Here is a 19,689-nt window from a genome sequence, read left to right as displayed (position 1 = left end):
TAAACTGAAAATGAACAACATAGACATGTCGCCAGCTACTTCTGAGATTTATGACTGACCTGAGGGTTGGAGCACTTGACTCGGACGGGCTGCAGATCAACATGGAGGCAGACAACAAAAGAGTGCCTTCCTTCTGAACAGTTTGGAGACTTATGTGATGTGACTGCCAGCGTGGAGGTACACCCCATTGGTTTCAGTAGGTTCAAGCTGCGCTGCTGCCCCAGCAGCGTGTACACACTGAACTGACTCAGGCTAATTGTCCATGGGAAAGCATCACCTGGTGGGTGCAGAATTCAAAGGAAGGAGGAAAATAATGAACATTTGCACATCGTAACATTGTAGATAAGCAGATGAAATGCGATGAAATGTGTTTTTGTCAAAATCTGACCGCAAAGAACAGGCAAAACTGGACAAAGAATTATTGGTACCACCTTACCCAATACCCACTATTAAACACAATATTGTATCGTGGCAAAAATTAAGAAATGGGCAGGAACAATTGTTTTTGGACCACCAAGACACCATCTTTTTGAACACCTTTCCTTGTGGTAGGAATTATCAAACAATGCACATCAAAACAGAGACAAATTCCACCTTACCCTTACTTTTTTTTTTCAATTGATTTGTAAATGTACTTGATTGATTGTAAGATTTGAAGATGCCAGCATTTGCATATATTTTGTATGTTTTTGTCTGTCTGGTGATGTTTTTAAAAATAAATTAGACTTCATGTTCAAGCAGTTATTCAGTATTTGAGTATTATTTTCAGCAAATACTTTTTTACTTGAACTTGAGTGATTTTTTTAAATGACTACTTTTACGTAATTTCTGGACTACAAGCCGCTACTTTTTTCACTTGCATTCGACCCTGCGGCTAATAATAATAATATAAAAGGTGCGGCTTATCCATCAGATTACAATGGGGCACACTATAAAGGAAGCGCAAGAGCGTCAGGCAGAGCAAAACCAAGTGAGCCCAAATACAGTAGGAGACACAGAACGAGAGCGAGACAATTTGTGCCCTCATTATGTAAAAGTAAGTAGCGGGAACCCGGTGCGGTAACATTAAAACACCTGCGGCTTACAGTCGGGTGCGGCTTGTATGTGTAACAAATTCGAGTATTCCCTAAATTTAGCTAGCGCGGCTTATAGTTAGGTGTGCCTTGTAGTCCGAAAATTACTGCACTTCAGTAATATTATTTTGAAGTAACGCAAGTCTTACTTGAGTAAAATTTTTGGCTACTCTATCCACCTCTGCAATTTGTTTACGTCTTGTGATGAATTCACTTATGTGTTCCAAAAATATGTTTGTCATATTTGTTGACAACTACATCAACTTGATTGAAATGTGGACTGGACGACTAGAAAGAATAACACCAAATACTGGTAAAAAAAAAAAACATTTATGCGTTAACATATTTGGCCAATAAAGATGATTCTGATTATGTTCTTTTGGGGGATTATTGTACAACATTAATTTGTACTCGGAAATAAAAAGCAAACATTTAATGCACAAACGTGATTTTCAAAGCACACACTTGTAATTGTTATGGCTCTGTTACATTCAATTGAAATGAAGGGTTGACACACATTCTCGAGGGTAGGAATATATTGCGAAGGACATCCTTTTAACAGCAACATTGCCAAGACTACTGATGTCACTGTTTTTGTTGTAATTTTTTTCTTTTAGATTTTTAAAATGTACATGCCCAATTCTGATGTCAATGGAGAGCTTAAAAAAGTGAGGTGCCCCCAACTTTTGTTATTTTAAGAAAAATAAACTGCTGGACTGTCAGAGCTTATGTCAACTTTGCCAGGTGTGCAGACCACATGTGCAAGAATCTCTCTCTATCTCTCAAAGCCGGTCTACTTAAGTTTGTTTGTCTTTTGTCATGGTAAATGAGTACTATTCGGTCAAAGGTTTGCTTAGTGATGAAAAGGCCATAATGATGATGAATTTCCATCGTGAATCTCTATGCATTAGCTCTATGTATTTAAATGACACAATCTATAATTGTGAATAAATTCATATAATTAAAGTCAATTCCTAATTATAGCAAACATCAGACCCATAGATGTATTCATCATCATTATTATTATTGGCAGTAGTAGTAGTAGTAGTAGTAGTAATTAAACTAAGAGTATAGTTTGACACACAAGAATGTTTAATAAAAAAAAATAATTAAAAAAAACTTGCCTTCTTCGAGTATGGGCTTGGAGACCACAAAAGGGAGCTCCTGCACTGGTTCCATGTACTTGTGACCAGCACTGAGGACACTGATCTGGGGCAGGCATACCACAAGGGTTCCTGGCATAGATGCTTGGTTGTGGTACCAGCTGCGCACCGTACCAGGAATGTCACCAAAGATGATGGTGCTTGGGGATGGAAGGCTGTCACTGGGCAGGAACACACAACACGATTGCAGCTCCAACTGGAGAGAAAACACAGTGGAACACATGGTTCATGATAATGAGGTCAGTAAAAGTCATTCACCATCCACAGCAGCATTTAAATTAGAGAATGTTTTAGAAAGGGATTGACCAGGTGTAGGTTACAAAGAACTTTCATGCCATTGGTCCAGAAACATTACCAGCAGATCACATGTGGGGGTGTTAAAGTGGAGACAATTTACTTATCCTTGTCACCTCTCTACCTTTATGCAGGCAGATTCTTGACTTATATATTTGCGTCCAAAAAGTGTGAAAGGGGGATGAAATTAACAGAGTAGATAAGAACAACAGACATTAGATGCTGAGAATCAGAACACGCAGCTACTGAAAAACTTTCAAAAAGGACTGTGTCAAAGAATAAAAAAAGAAACAGGAGGAAATAAAGAGGAAATATTGTTCAACAAATCAAAATGGAATAACTGAAATGAAAGTCAGTGTCTTGCCAGTGTTCTGATTAAAACAAGCTTGAAGACTGTGGAGATTCCTTGACAAAACCAAATATAACTCATAGCAACTTCAAAAGGCAACATAGTTACTGGCTGAATTTGAGTCAAGACAAATGCTGTAAAAAAACATGATGAAAATAAAATGTCTAACCCACTTGAGGCTTTTGTAAAGACCGTTTCAATTCCAGTTGTATCTGGCGTCCAATAACATGTTACTATACTGTACATAACGCCTATCATGTTAGGATGTTTCTTATCCAACAAACAAAATAGATTTTAAGGACAGTATAGGGCTAAAATGTCAACTAACAGTCATGAACCTAATTTTGGAAGCCGCCGTAAATGACTTGCTATCATTCAGCCTGTTTTCCAAGCTACTGTTAACAACAGGTCACTGTGGTTTACCTCAGAAAACTCCACGACTCCACTGTGGTCTCATGTTTGACTTGTGTCTCACTCATAAGCACTGAGAGGGAAACATGCACATTCCGAACAAACCTGAGAGAACTGACAGATCCAACAAGAGAAATAGGCTGAGGTCAGAAAGTTGCAAATAAATCATTAATTTGAGCACGGCAAAACCACTGACAACATCCCTTTTCCCTGACTGACTATATGCATCTTACTCCGTCACCCAACCCAAATGTGCATCAGTCCTTTGGTCAAGGTCAAAGCTTGGCATACATCTCTCTCTTCATGACCAGGCATTGATTCCTCATGGAAATTCCATGTAGACATGTTGTGAGCATAGACGGAAGATAAAATCCTAAAGGCAGTAGGGGAAATAAATGAGTTTGAAAGAGCTGTGGGGAATCCAGTGCTTGTGTTAAGGCTAATTATGTAGTTGCATGCACAGTGAAAATTGAAAATAGCACAGTGACCAAAGAATGAGTGTGTGGGCTTTGCGTCTCAACTAAAGGTATAACAGCTCAGTTGAGGTTGTGTAGGGTCAAGCATGGTATTCCCCACAATTATGTTTAACAGCTCTGTAACAAGCCAATAAACAAAAGAATGGAAGAAGTTAGCCTGTATGACTAGTATGAGCTGATGGGCATGTCAGGTTTGTGTATGTTTTGTCAGAGAGAAAGCATGCACAATGTCAGGACAGGAAACTAAGGATGCCAGGATGACCGAAGGTTTGTTCCATCAGATGCTAAGGGCGTGAGGCCCACAGCTGCCACATGAAACTAGACTCAAGAGCCTCTCTCACAAATTTGTGTTTTATCCATAACAGAATAGTGGAAAATTAATAATCATTTGAGGGCAAACCCATGGAACGGCAGGATTTCCAAGTGATGCTAAAGGAACATTCTAAAATTAGAAATGGGCACAAAAAAAGCTGAAAGCCAAGAGTGTAATTGCTGTGTGGAATATCTGTTACACAACTCTGTCTTCCGTGGTTCAGGGTAAAATGGAAATAAAACTGCATAAATTGTAGATAGATTGCCTCTGGAAATGACTCAGGTACAATAAGCAATCTGGATTCTAGCCTTCTATTGGTAAGAGGCTTAAGGCTTCTCTTATGAAGCAAATGGAATATGATTTGTTATTACATATACCAATGACATAATGTCAAAGTGAAAATCAATCAAGCAAAAAGTTAGTCAGTATATATATATTTTTTTCAGCTCACGGGTACATCTAATAACAGATTGATTCAGCAAAAAACAAATGGACAATGTCATCAGTGTCTGAGTGCGCACACACAAAACAATTCAAAATTGACTGAATCAGTTCAATTTTGATCAGGAACTCTATATTAAGGAAGCTTTAAACCAACCAACTCCATATGAAGTCACACGTGCCAGAGCTTAACTGCAAAAACATTACTACAGAGGACACAGACTTACTTTAATTTCCTGAAGACTTAAACCCTAAACCCAGACTTCTAATAAATAATAAATTACACCAAAACAATTTACTTTTTGCCCTCAAAAGGGAGACAGGTACCCAGATAAAAAGTTCAACAAACAAAAAGATCATCATGACTAACTAGCACGTACCGCAACACTTAACTGAAAGGTTGAACTGCTACTACTGTGTGGAGGACATTTAATTTAATGATTAGTTATTAAAAACAGGCTTGGCTTGAAACGGCTGTGCACTTGAGAAATGTGCACTTGCAACATAGGTATAACAAAATCAGAAAAGTTAGTTAGCTAGTACAGCGACAACGGCCACTATTCACTAAATTGCAAAGTTGCCAAAGTGTGCCCACTGCCCACGTTCACAAATAACACAGAATGTCTCCTTAAACACATACAATTGACAGACTTGTACTTCCTATTACAAAAGTTATCCAGATTGGACTGTTTTACAGCATTGTGTCTTCATAGTAAAAGAATGTGAGTAGTAGACTGGCCTGCCAGCAGTCCAGGCCTGTCTCCCCTTGAAAACGTTAGGGACATTATGAAGCACAAACAAAGACGCCGGGCTTTTGAGCAATTTAATTAAACAATTCCACCTACAAATCTTCAACAATTAGTGTTCTTGGGTCCCAACCACAGATTGTGTTGTTAAAAGGAACATTTATTTAACTCAGTGGGGTAAACCTGCACCTGCCCCAACTTTTTCAGGTTTTTAAATGACTGTCACTCCATTAGTTTGGTTACACATACATCCGTTAGCAAGCTTTGTGATGCTTTCGTCAGTTCCCTCGCTTTTAGAATATTGACAAAATAAATGTGTTTAAAACAAAACAATTTAGCCTCTTATACGTCAGTTTAGATCTTTCTTTTCTGTCTGGAAATTGGAAAGAGTGAACGGAGGTTTACAAGCGTACACTTTGGTCTTCACGAGCTTTGGAGTGGTGTTTTTTTTGCCGATAAACTCCATTAGGACAGTTAAAAATGACACCTGTTGTTTTGTCACTTAAGCCTGAAAGCCATTTATAAACAATGATTGCAAGCTTTAAGGTGTGCAGCTACGCAAACACTTTCAGCACTCTATTCGCCGCCATTCAAATGATGGCTTTGTTTGGTAGCAACTTGACTTTCCCGCATGCGCATACGTAATGCACACTTCGCTTATTATATGCCCAAGCAAGCTGCTAGTCTTAGGACCCTAAACTGGAAGTTTTTTTGTGTGTGTGTGAAAAAGTCAAGATGAAAACAATCTCAATTAGGGATGTCCAGATCACAGTTATTTGCACCCCAGTCCAAGTCCCTTGATTTTGAGTATCTGCCGATACAGAGTGCTGAACTGATACATCAGCAATGAATTCAGAAGAAAAAAAAGACAGTCTTTGTCTTGATTATTATTATTATTATTATTATTATTATAGTAACTCAAAACGACCCAATCGTTATCCAATCGATGAAAAAGAGCAATTCACACTGGGAAACACAAAATTCTGTTCAACTTCAAACTGCTCCAAAAAGTTAGCATGAATGTCACTTTTGAGTGACAGCCTGCAGGCTATTTCAGAGGTGACTCTTGCTTATCCTGGGACTTAGGCCCTGATCCCGCCATTTTAGGCCTTCAAATGAAGCAGGACTTTCTTACACTTTGATCTGTAATCACCCAGGCACAAACTCAGTCTGGATTATGGATCACAGCACCAGCATCTGCTGGCCTGTAATGAATAAATACAAAAAGAGACATATGAACAAAACCTTTAGAATCATATACAGTTGTTGGGTATGTCAATTACCCCCCCACCCCTTTTTAGTATCTCCACCCGTTCGCCGTAAGCTTGGCATCACATCACAGAGCTTGAAACCGTTTTCCTTTTTTGTGGCACGTTCTGCTCACTTTTATTCCTAATCACTTCTTTACTCCATCAGATAGTGTTACAACTCCAGCCACATGTGAAATGCTTCCACAACCACCACTACCACCACCTACAAAATGTCCCTTACTTCCTCTGTCAATGCACAGCAGTGAGAGCATATCCTCTGACTCGCGTATCATTTTCCCCTGGAGTCTTTGTGAAGATAGTTATCTGGTTCCAGCAAAACACCTCTCACCAGAAAGGAAGCCACAGCACAAACACACATACTTTAAAAGGCCATAGGAAGATGGCCTATATAACCACAGGAGCAGACCCGGCCAGAAAGAAATTACAGGGGGAGGCATTACATTTTTAGCGGGTGGGGGCACACTTCTTCAACCTAAATCTAATGTTCTTCAGACGGAGCATCGTTTCAGTGTTTTATTGCATCTGCATGCTGCAATTTGTTTTGCTTTTTATTAATACTTATTTACTTACAAATATTCACTTCCCTATTTCTTGGTATTAATATTATTTTTATTTACTTGTATACAGTACTTACCTACTTATGATATTAATTAATCTTGTTTTGTGTTATTTCATTTCACTTGCCTCTAATGCAAAACTGATACATGAACGATATGATAGGGGTTCAGTAAAAACTAAGCAAAAACATCCATCTAAAAGGATCATGTGTAAAGTGTATTGTTTATTAGAACTTGGTGACAGTCATCAACATTAACAAGCTTGGCAATAAAAAACAGAATTCAACTCACATTGTACTGCAATGTGATACATAATTTTATCCTGCAACATAAGTTGTTGTTTTTGTTGTTCTAACCGCATCACTGTGTGTGTTGTTCGACAATTTTGTCCATGCGTGTGTGTGGCTCGACTGATTATTTCCCACTCACTTGTGAACGCAGTAACGTGAGAATTCACAGGAATTCTAGTGATGTCAACTTTTTAAGGCTGGATCGAGGTTTGACGTTTGGCGGCTCCCATTACAATACATCACTTTGCATCACTTTTTTTATTCCACAAAAAGGCAGCGGCAAGCAGAGGCAGATTGCTACATAAATGACGTGGGCGGTTATTTGTCCGGCGGGTGAGCGCTGGCTAATCCGGAAGTAGATTTGTGAGTCAAAGGATGTAAGTCTGACCACCCCCTCCACCCCTACCCCGATTGTCATTGGCTATCTTTAGCTGTCAATCAAAGCCAAACTTGAAAGGAAGTATATGGTTGGTTGGCAAGCCATGCTTTCCTTGAAGCAGAAGCAACGCAAGTTTACGTGACTGATAGGAAGAACAGATTGGCAAGGCCTTTCAAAACAGCTTCCAGCCCAGGGCGGGAACGGCTGACTGCCAGGGTGGGCACGGCCCCCTAATGCCCGCCCATGCTGCTGGGTCCGCACAGGAGGCATTTGTGGTCCGTCACCAAAAGTTGTCAATGGCACGTTTCGGGCCATCTTGTCTTTGTATGTTATACTTTAGGCTACTTTTACCACTGTGCAGAGGCACATTTGGACATATAGTGTGTTAGCAACTTAGCATTGAAAACTATTTTCACTAAGAAAGTACTAATTAACTTTTATTGAATAATGAATGCATATACTGCACGGTGTATTGGTTTAAATGCAAAACCTGATGAACCACATTCTAAAAAATGTTTTTTGTCATAGCTCTGCCACAAAATAAAGTGTCAGACAAAATAAAGTGTCAGACATTCTACCAGCGGTTTCATCAGATCGGCTACCTACTGATTTAATATAACAGCAGGGTAGGAAAAGTTAACAAATTTCTGAGAGAGAGAGAGAGAGAGAGAGAGAGAGAGAGAGAGAGAGAGAGAGAGAGAGAGAGAGAGAGAGAGAGAGAGAGAGAGAGAGAGAGAGTGAGAAGGAGAGATTAAAACACAGTCACACATTATCTGCCATTGATCTCTAATTCGTCCCCAACACTTTTCAATCTCACGCATATACACAAAAAGCAATTCAGAACCAGAGACGCAGAGCTGCAGAAAAGGAAATTAAAAACACCCTCCTTGCATCCCCGGTGAAAACATTTGAAACTCAGGAGGAGAAAAATCTCACTGGGGGGAATCGGCAGTGAACGGAAAAACACGTCCCTTTGTTTTTGAAAACCTGAAACCTCTCCAAATGTAATCTTCCTGTGCCTGCACCAGACGGGACAGTGTTTCCGAAGTGGCTGGTCGGATGAACAAAAGGTCCACAGAGCATCCCCGCAAATATCTCTCTGGGCACTCCGCCCACTCTTCACCTTTTGCTCCCCCTTTTTCAGCATAGCCTGCATTTCCAGCTGTATCCCAAAACACGTTTGGAATAGTGGCTGTACCAGTGTAAACAGTGTCTTTCAGAAATGTAGATGATTAATGTGTGTATCTGAAGATGAAACTGTGCAGATGTGCATTGTGGTGTGGGGATGTATACACGTCGCGATTGTTGCCACCTCAATGAACTGCTTCGCTTCCAACGCACTGTGAGAAAGGCATGATGCCCTTTGACAAGAGATAGGCTCGCTCTCAGCCACATGCCATCACAAGCAATGAGCTTGTGGCCTGGCACGGGAGCACAGCAAGGCAGTCAGCCATCCCTGAAGCCCCACATTCCTCTCTTCTAACAGTGCTTACAGAAGCTGACAAGCACTGGAGGTCTCCTTGGCTGAGGTGGAAATCTGCAAAAATAAACGCTTTAGGTGACATGAAGGCTTTGTTTGTTTCTGCTGGCCTAGATGTTTGTGTTAGCGCAGTGGGTTAATTGCAACTTTGATCGCTACGTTTATTGATCCAACAGTGGCCTTAGAGTGCGGCTGGCCTGGCCTGCATCGGCTGATCCCACCCTCTGAGCTCAAACAATCAACTCGCAACCCTTTTTGGCATACTGAGCCAGTACAGATGGGTTCGAAGGGGTGGCCTCGGCCAAATTAGGCCACAGGATGTCCTTAAAGGCTCCAATTCCAAAGTAAAAGCTGTGACAGGGCAGAGACCATTTTCAATTGAGTGGGTTATATGTTAGTAAAACTACGGACGAAAATAATTGGGGGAAAGCACAGTGACTATGTTTACATGCAGTCAATAATCCTTTCAAAACAAAACTATTGTCAATTTTCAAGGTTTGAAAGGCCATGTAAACACATGCAAAAACTCAAATATGTTCACATTTGTTTTTTGTAAATAAATAAGACCTATGGTGTACCCCTTTTCTAACCCAAATATTTGGTCATATAAACATGATCGGGGTACCTCCTTTGAACGGAATGTTGGTTTGTGTTCTTGAGGTAACCAGGCTTAGCATAAAAGCATACGTTTGAAGCAAACTTCATTAGAGTGGTGAGTGACATGAATATAATATCTTTAATTGACCATATCAATGTAAAAGTGGGGAAAAAAAGTATATTTGCATTGCAGTTTAAATCGGGATATGGGTCATTTGACCAAAAACAGCATACTTTTATTTTACTTATTTATCATAAAAACATATACAATATTTGTTCTTTGTTAATATTTACTATTATCTGCAATTTTACTAGTATCTACAATTTAGGGCATCTTTTTTTTTGAGAGAGAGAGAGAGAGAGAGAGAGCTCAGTATTGTTCATTTGGTAATCTTACCGATTCAACATGTCATCATCATTGCTCTCCCTTTTTTTTTGTGCGTGTGCGTGCGTGCGCGTGTGTTTGTGCTTTTAACTGGCGATCAGTACAGGATGTATGCCGCATCTTGCCTGGATAGAATCTAGCTCACTTGTAATGTATTGAACATGGATGGATGGACGGAGTGAATTGGATTGTAATGCACACTACTGATTTATGTAGTGCGATGGAAAACAGCAAGCCAAACTGAATCCTCAGCTGAGCTGACCGGACCTGTGTTTGGCAAGGCTTATTCTACAACCCAAGACAAAGGGTGGATGCATGCCACAAAACATGTCCAGATTCACCACCCCACAAGGATTCCAAGACATGTTTCCTTGTTTTTCTTCCTTTTTTTCCCCCAGACAGATGCATTTGTCCGTAGTGTACTTTTTAAAGAACATTTTCCTTCAAATTAAGCCATGCCAAGGTTCCCTAAACTGTCAGTGTTTCAACAGGTCATCAAGTGGATACTGTAAGGATGTCCCCCAGGGCAGCTTAGCAACAAGGTCAGAAGATGTTCCGATCGATAATAGCTAGGACATTATCAGAAGTGTTATTGTTTTATGTCATCTAATTTGTTTTTTGTATAGTAAAAAAAAAAAAGTTCTAATTTTGAAGGATGTATGCAGACATACATCTTATCAAAAAAATGGAAGCGTCCACGTGCTGTATGATGTAAATCTATTTATTGAGGAGAAAAATAATGTCATTTTCTTAAAATGTGTCTGCATATATTTTTACAACTAAGTTATTTCTGCTGTTACAACTTCACAGTATGTGTAAAATGTATTTTAATGTGATGCATTTGTTTTAGCTAACGCTATCTAGTTAGAAAATAATATAAACAAAAGCAAACACCGTACTAGTTAATGAGTACCATATATGATTAATTATTCAAAGTGGTACAATTTTTTATTTATGTTTGATCCCCCCCACCACAAGATTTCCTAGATGATAAGATGAGGTGTTGAATGGAGGGATGATAAAATGGAGGGAGGGGGCAGAAGATGAAGTAATGTGCCTGCAGAAAATGCTCCAGCTGGGGGTCAAATCCTGTTCATGGAAACCATCTGGCTCCATCAGAGCTACACCAAACAGACCTCTTCCCATTCCCTTACCTTCTTCCTGAGAAGCCACTTCGTTCTATGTTACTCCTTCCTCTCATCCTAACCTCCTTCTCATTTCCACCAGTTTACCTTTGATTCCTTTGCAATTTTGCCCCTAAAAAAATCCTACTCAATAAATAGCAGCTGTAGAGAACAGTGTTACTTCATTTTTCCATGGCAACGGTTTTTCTGTTTAAGTAGATCCCATTTCAGTTTTGGTAGCAACGTGTCCCTTTGCCAGCATTGAACACATTCATGTGTTAAATACAAGGAATTATTGCTAAATTCCTGAGATAAAATCACAGTCCTGATCATAAGCAATTAATATCATGGGTGGAAACATGGTTGTCCTCTGGGAAAGCATGAAAGAAAGGAAGAGATGACCTGATGACAAAAATAATAGCCAGGTAGGAGATGAACATTTGGGGAACACTTATACAAGGTAAAAATGAGAAAGGAAGACATTCTAAAAATCATGAAGTGTAGACTTAATTCAGGACATTTTAGGTCTCATAGTAAAGAACAACAAGATTATGAGGAAATCAGACATCACAATTCATTCAAAAAACTGTAAAAGAGACATTAGAACCAGCATTTATTCTCCTGTGCCTTTCACACTGCACCACCTATCCAGAGATGAAGATGGAGTGGGTTCAAAGACGAAGGTCTTTGGGGTCGGCAACCTCTACTGTCAAAAAAGCCATTTTAGGCCAAATAAATAACAATTTAAAAATCAGTGTGGAGCCATAAAACATTTGAACATTCTGATGAAGGAAACTGTGTTTGTGTTAGCCTAATATACTGAGGGCCCAAGAGCTAACTAGAGCTGTGTCTTTCGTTTTTGGATTTTATTTATTTATTTATGTGATTTTTCATTCTTTGTTTTTTATACATTTTTAGAATTTTCTGCTTTTCTGTCAAATATCCTACATTTTTTACAATTTTATTGAGATATGATAATTTTCTGCCTCCTCCTTTTTTGACATTTTATGGCAATTTTTTAATCTTTATTATTATTATATATTTTTTTGCCTTTTTTGCTATCAATTTTCTGACTTTTTGGGCAATATTTGTGTACATTTTATGTTATTTTTTGGGGTTCCTACTTGTTTATGCACATTTTACAGTTACTTTTTGAACATTTTATTTTCTGCCTTTTAAAAAAAATTCTGACTATTTTAGCAATTTTGTGTGTATTGTATGGTTATTTTCAGGATTTCTTCCTTTCTTCTTTCTATTTTTTCTTCTTTCTTTTTTAAGTAGTTTTAAAAACATTTGTATCTACCTTTTGTCTCTCTTTTCCTGACAACTCAAAAATGTATCTAAATCAATTCATCCACACACTACTTTTTCTAAAAACAAAATAAATATGTAAAAAAAAAAAAGGAATGCATGCTCGCGACCCTCGTGAGGATAAACAGTTAGGGAAATTAATAATTAAATAAATACATACATACATACATAAATGGATGTATGGATGAATTAATGAACAGATGAACGAATGGACGGATGGAAGGAAACAAAGTATTCATTTATATAAATGTTTTTTTAGAGATCAACATGAAGCAACAGGAGAGGGACTAAACAGCCAAATGTGGCTCCAGAGCTGCAGGTTGCAGACCCCTGAACTAGCCAAGTCAATCACTGGGCCTTAACCCAACAGAGAATGCATTTTACCTCCTGAAGAGGAAAATGAAGGGAGAAACATCCAGAAACAAGAACTGAAAGAGGTCTGGAAAAGCATTTGAAATGATGCAACAGTATGTTAAGTCAATGGGTGGCAGGCTTAATGCAGTTATTGCAAGTAAGGGTTATGCCAACAAATATGAAATGTTATTCACTTTAAGGTAACGTCAATAATAATTTATGTTCTAAACTTTTGCTCAGTTGAAAATGGGTAGTTTCAAACAAACAGCCTTCTGTCCTCAGTTGTTTAACATATTTAGATTTTAATACCATCATATAAAACCAGGAATTGTGGACATTTGTCTCATATTCATCTTTGGATCAGAAAGCCAAATGTCTGCGGCCTACAACAAAAACAAAGGATTTGACCTCCTATACTTTTGCAGGGGACTGTATGTCCTTCTCATCTCAACATTATTTATATAGTGCTTTCATAACTTTCAAAAAACATTGTTTTCAGAAGCTGTAGAATATTAGATAATTAAATGCCAACAATCTCCTTCAAAAAGATGTATTCAATGTTCTTGTAATGTTCTATATTGTAGGTACACTTAAGACACAACGAATGGATTCCGACATGGACAACGTGTGGTATAATAGGTATTCGGTTTACATGGCACTAAAATAAATTTGAGTTTTGTTTGAGATATCCAAGGCCTTGGGTACCAGCTGTCAGGTTGTCGGTTTGGTTCAGTTCTGCCTCCATGTCAACAGGGCAGGCTGTTTCCTAATTACTGCTGTAGTGCTTGGTGTGGTCCCAGTTGAACAGCCAAAGGGGACAGAGGAAAGTGGAGGCAATGACGGGCTCGGCAAACTATTAGAAGGTTGAGTTAACTTTTGAGGAAGTACTGTAAACAGCTTAATGGCCTGACATGAGATCTGGGTTCTTGGAGCTTTTTTTTCCCACTAAATTCGCACACGTCATGCTCTCTTTCATGTTTGACATACATCGGTTTGTGTGGTCCCAGCAATGAGAATTAAATGGGATTAGTAAAGCCTGTTGGATTTGCATCGCTGGTTGTTTACATGCATCTTACATTAACATGCAATTACAATGTTTAGACTCACCTAAAAAGCAATGCTTATATTAAAGGTTGACTCACCTGCTTACAAGTCATTTATAAACCTGCCAAGACACTGCTATTAACAGCATGACAGGTTTTCCAATAAATGAAAAATCTGTCAAGAAGCAAGTCTGGTTGAAAAGGCCACTTCAACCTGAGTGCAACGCATCAAATTTTTAAAAATTGGATAAAGCGGTCCGGAGAAATTAGGCACCTAAATCTGTTGGCCAATCAGGTGACAGTGACAGGGGTCGGGTGACAGTGAGGTTACATGTTTTATTGACAGGTGGGCCAGGTATGTATTGGACTTTCAGATAATACCCGACAACAGATGCATGTTTTCACAACTGGACCCATTCAGGACTCTGCCATAGCCCGACTAGAACTTTCCCATAAGGCCATTCAATCATTGCCAATAATGCCACAAACATACACAAGAGAAGTGAGGTGTGGTTTGTTACCTGTAGAGTAAGGCGCTTAACAGAATCCCAGGCATGGCCAATGATCTCCTTCATTCGTTCCTCTGACGTTGCCAACGAGTCGACGGCTGTGATGTCAGGCATCACCTTCATAGGAACGGAAAGGGGACGGGATTCTGGGGAACAGGCGGGAAAAGACAAATTAGACTGGATTTTTTTTTTTTTATGCTCAAGTTATCATCACTTCTTAAGCAATTTCTTCCACTATTCAGTATCACTCAAATTTATTAAAGTCCTTGAAAAGTGACAATTAATATCCATCCTTGGTACCACTTCTCACTAGATCACACACATATATATATTATGGAAAACCATTCATACTCACTTTTACACCTACAGACAATTTAGTCTGTAATATAATATATATATATATATATATATATATATATATATATATATATATATATATATATATATATATATATATATATATACTTTTCTCCAAATATAGCACAAAGGACTACTGGTGAAGATAAAAAATTAAGTAGTACAGTCAGTGTGGGATGGATTCTTACTCAGTGACTGTAGGTGTGAATAGTTGACTGGTGCCATGTGTTCCGTTTGGCTGACTGGCAACCAGTCGGGGGTTTTGTTACAATTTTCAGCAGTCACTTCCCAGCAACATTTATTACACATGATTCTGTCTTTAAAAAGTGTTTAGTTTTTGGTACAAAACAATAAAAATTTTAAATGTAAAAAAAAAATTAAGACAAAATTCTTAGAAACACTATAATCGTGCAAGTTCTTTTTGGATGAAAGAACATTTATTAATTTAGTTATAAATAAAAATAAATAAAAGGTGCAAATGTATAAATTTAAACAACTTAACTCAACATTAGTATTAATATTTATTTATTTTTTACGATTATGCTGATTTTGTAATTGTGGACTGTAATAATTGAAATTGTAATTGAATTTGGATTAATTGTACAGCTCTAGTTTAGACTGCGGGAAAAAATTACTTTATATATAATCGACCAAAATTCAAGTTTGTCAAATTTCAGAGTGGATTATAGTCGGACATTGAGGTATCACAGTGGAATGCATGGATGCTGTTAATGATCTTGGAATAAAGAGCCATATAACGGTAAATAGACAAGACAGTATTGTGCACTTCTTTAACTGAGAATTTGTGCACTTATATCACATACACACGCATGCGCAAACACACACTCACACCCCCACACCCCCACACACACACACACACACACACAAAGACAGTAATAGCTAGACATGACACATCCTGGTATGCCTGCTGTGGTCCAGACAAAAGCAGATTGTGCAGACATTCATGCTGAACAGCAGCGACAACCCCTCATATTTCACAGATTGAATGCATCTTAGAACACACCAGAAGAGTTTAAGGCACAGTCACTGTGGGAAAAAATGTGAGAGGGATGAGAAAGGTTAAGTACAGAGGCAGAAACCGAGCCGATGAGAAGGACATATACAGGCAGAATGCACTTTCTACCAGATTAGCCTGACGTCTGTGCATGTTAAAGCCATCATGGTGTCAGAGATTAACAAGAGTTTTCTCTGAAGACAAATTTAGACATATTCCATGCTTTAGGTCGGCCTTACTCGGCAGCTCGATCCCACATTTGTCATGGATCTGTGGTGATGTCACAGAAACCTCAGCCTCCTCAGATACCATTCATCTATACATCATTAAAAGAGCCAAATGGATCAGCACAGAAAAAATGTGAATCACGTGGACACTGAAGAATATTCCTGGAATTTACTGTGTATGTGTAGTCACTTGCTTATAACTTGGATGTGGTAATGGGTATGTGTTAAATGCTAAGTTCACAGGTGTATGGCTCCAAGTTGTATGTCAATAGCAATTTAGAAATTTAGTTGTATTTGTTTTCTTTTCTTTTATTTTTTCAATTATATCTAAGACACAATGTGTATCTTTTTTTCATGTTTTTTTCTCTCTTTATGGTGAGAATGCACCATCATTTTTAATTCATGTTAAGTGTTCTGAAATAAAATGTATACATACAGAGTAAAAAGAAATACATGTATACTCTCCTCAGTTATTATTTCAGTGGTGGTGAGGGAAAAAAATGTCCTAGCAAAACCACAGCCTCTAAAGTTCCAGTGAAAAGTTCATGATTGACGGCAGCTGGCAGGTTCTCTGTGTTGATTTTACAAATATAGGTATTCTCAGGAGCTCAATGCCTCATAAGATCAGTGTGTAAGACTGGAAAAAGTTGAAGGTGTGGCACAATCAAAGAATAAACAAGGTAATGCCCAGAACTGAAAGCTTTTGGAACATGGTGCCACCCAGTCTATTAACATGCACACATTAAAGTGTGTGGAACGCTCGGGGACACATTTTAATATGTTGCTATTACACAACATAATATACATTACACGCCAAAATGAACGGTTCCTCCAATCACAGAGTATTTCCTGATTTTTGAATTATGCGCCAAACAATCTTCCCATCGGCCAAACTGGATGTGATGAAATATAGCCATGTTGTTACCTGCTGCGGCCGATATCTTGTGGCCATTTTGCAAATCAGGTAGTACAAATTAAGAATTAAAAGAATAGAAAATGTTTATTAAATTCATGCAATTCTAAGGAAAAATGCTATATGGCCATATATGGGTCTTTCTATACAATTATCTGTCATTGTGTTTTGCGGGAAATTCTATGTACTTGGGATGGGTATCGGTGACTACTCAAGCGTTGAGAACTTGTACTGGTATTGGTCAGGAAAAAAAAAAAGTATCAAACATCCCAAGTAAAGACAAATACTGGTGAAGATTGTACATGTTTGTTCACCAGTATTATTTTTCACTTGTAATAGACTGAGAAGATAAAGGGTTATTATTTTTGCTTATTTATTTATATTTTATTTAAATGTGAGTGTAAAAATGCAGTTTGGGTGTTTGCTCGGTGGATTTGCTCAGTCATCATGTCACTGCTTCTACCACTTTTTGAATAAGTAGTCTTTCTTTCCATCCAATAACTTATTTGAGCTCATGCTGCATTAGTTCATATCCTCATCGGTCCAAACATGCCAACCCCGTCCCTCCACCTTCTTCTCTAGTGAATTATGGTGCAATATAAATCTGCTTTTAGCAATCAATTAAGTTTGTATATGCAAGAATGAATGGTCGGTGTGCGTTAATAAACCTTTTAAAGAGTCAAACACTATTACTGTATCATTGTCACACACTATTATCATATCATCTCAATGTGTCACATTCATTTTAAAAGTTTGGTACACAGTTAAGAAAGTGTATTCTCCTTTTGGTGGATATGTCAAGTGCGTCTTAAAATTATCTGTCCAATTCCTTCTAATAATGTACAAATAAAAATCATCTGTGCCCTTTTTCTTGCGTAGATCATATTGGATGGCAGCCAAGGTGGTGCTGGCTAGATCTGTAATCTAAAAATCATCTTTCCAAAATTTACAGGGCTGGATACATACAGTCAGGGCCAATAGAAAGGTTAGCCCAACAAAACTGGGTATTACATAGGCAGTCAATAACATATTGAAATATTTAAAAAGGAAGAGCCAGCAAAATTGATAATAAATGTGCCTGCCTATTTGTCTTGGATGCAAGTTGTTTATTTAAATATTTATGCAACCATTTGTCACAGTACAACCGAAGTGTACATTTACATGTGATTGTAGTCTGGCGGACGGGAGCCAACTGGAATGTACATGATGTCATGTGAAGGTTTACAATTGTTAACGATTAAGTATGTGGCTCTTACTACTACCATAATTGGTCTGGCTATTGGTGCTGTGTCAGTCTTCCATCCATCCATTCATCCATTTTCTACCGCTTATTCGGGGTCGGTTCACGGGGGCAGCTGCTTTAGGAGTGAAGCCCAGACTTCATTCTCCCTAGCCACTTCGACCGGCTCCCCTCTTTGGTGGAGGTTTTTCATGCATGACAGACCCACCACATCTACCGAAATTCTAATTCAATCTGCTTCTTCCTCTGGTCGCTGAATCGGTGGGGGCTGATGTCTGTGGATCTCACTCTGCTTCATCTATCCTTCTTTCCTTTCTTTAGTCTTTCCTTTGGTCTCTTGAGGTCTCTCTAATTTGTTGGTATATAGATGTTTCTGGGGTTGGATTCTGGTTTGTAACCCTGTGTTTCTGGTCGGCGGTGGATTTCACTTTTCTCTCTTTTCTTTGATCACTCTTCGGGTCTCCTGACAACTTTTCGACTATCGGGATTCTGAAGTATTTGGTTTAGGTGAAGGGCATGGGAATTTGAATAGGTTTCAGGTGAATTAATGAGCACAAACTCACACACGCACACACACGCCCCCCCCACCCCCCCCCCCCCCCCCCCCACACACACACACTCACTCACGCGCACACAAAAAAAGAAAGAGCAATGATGGTGACATGTTGAATCGTTGAGATTACTGAATGAACATTACTAAGCTCTCTCTCTCTCTCAAAAAAAAAGAAAATAATCGGTGACAAAGGGTAGCCTTGGCGGAGTCCAACCCTTACTGGGAATTAATCCGATTTACTGCCTAGACTGGTTGGGCGAACTCCCATGCACCCTTGAGGACATTGCCAAGGGTGTAGAGCTGGTCCACTGTTCCACGGCCGGGACGAAAACCACACTGCTCCTCCTGAATCCAAGATTTGACTTCCCGACGGACCCTCCTCTCCAGCACCCCTGAATAGACCTTACCATAGAGGCTGAGGAGTGGGATCCCTCTATAGTTGGATAACACCCTCCGGCCCCCCTTCTTAAAGGGGGACCACTACTCCGGTCTGCCAATCCAGAGGCACTGTCCCCGATGTCCACGCGATGTTGTAGAGGCATGTCAACTATGACAGCCCCACAATATCCAGATCCTTTAGAAACACTGGGCGGATCTGATCCAGCCCCGGGGCCTTGCCACCGAGGAGCTTTCCAATCAGCTCAGTGAATTCGACCCCAGAGATAGGAGAGCCCCAGAGCCCCCAGACTCTGCTTCTCCAAAGGAAGGCGTGTCAGTGGAATTGAGGAGGTCTTCGAAGTATTCTCCCCACCGACTCACGATGTCCCGAGTCGAGGTCAGCAGCACCCCATCTCCACTATACACAGTGTTAATGGTGC

General features: G+C 39.1%; 1 protein-coding gene across 3 annotated transcripts in view; it reads right to left on the bottom strand.

Moving 5' to 3' along the window:
- Positions 1–19,689, bottom strand: part of vps13b (vacuolar protein sorting 13 homolog B) — a 337,674-nt gene that overhangs the window by 185,950 nt on the left and 132,035 nt on the right. For all 3 annotated transcript variants that reach the window (XM_086077615.1, XM_086077616.1, XM_086077614.1), the window contains exons 22-24: positions 14,579–14,712; positions 2,198–2,432; positions 60–277 (exon numbers count right to left, since the gene is read on the bottom strand). In XM_086077615.1, coding sequence (XP_085933741.1) covers positions 60–277; positions 2,198–2,432; positions 14,579–14,712 — 587 coding nt within the window. The remainder of the gene's footprint in view (positions 1–59; positions 278–2,197; positions 2,433–14,578; positions 14,713–19,689) is intronic.

This window comes from Leptonotus elevatus, chromosome 6, assembly GCF_054856555.1.
Source record: "Leptonotus elevatus isolate MCC_2025b chromosome 6, RoL_Lele_1.0, whole genome shotgun sequence".
NCBI lineage: Eukaryota > Metazoa > Chordata > Actinopteri > Syngnathiformes > Syngnathidae > Leptonotus > Leptonotus elevatus.
This window is presented reverse-complemented; position numbering and strand designations above follow the sequence as displayed.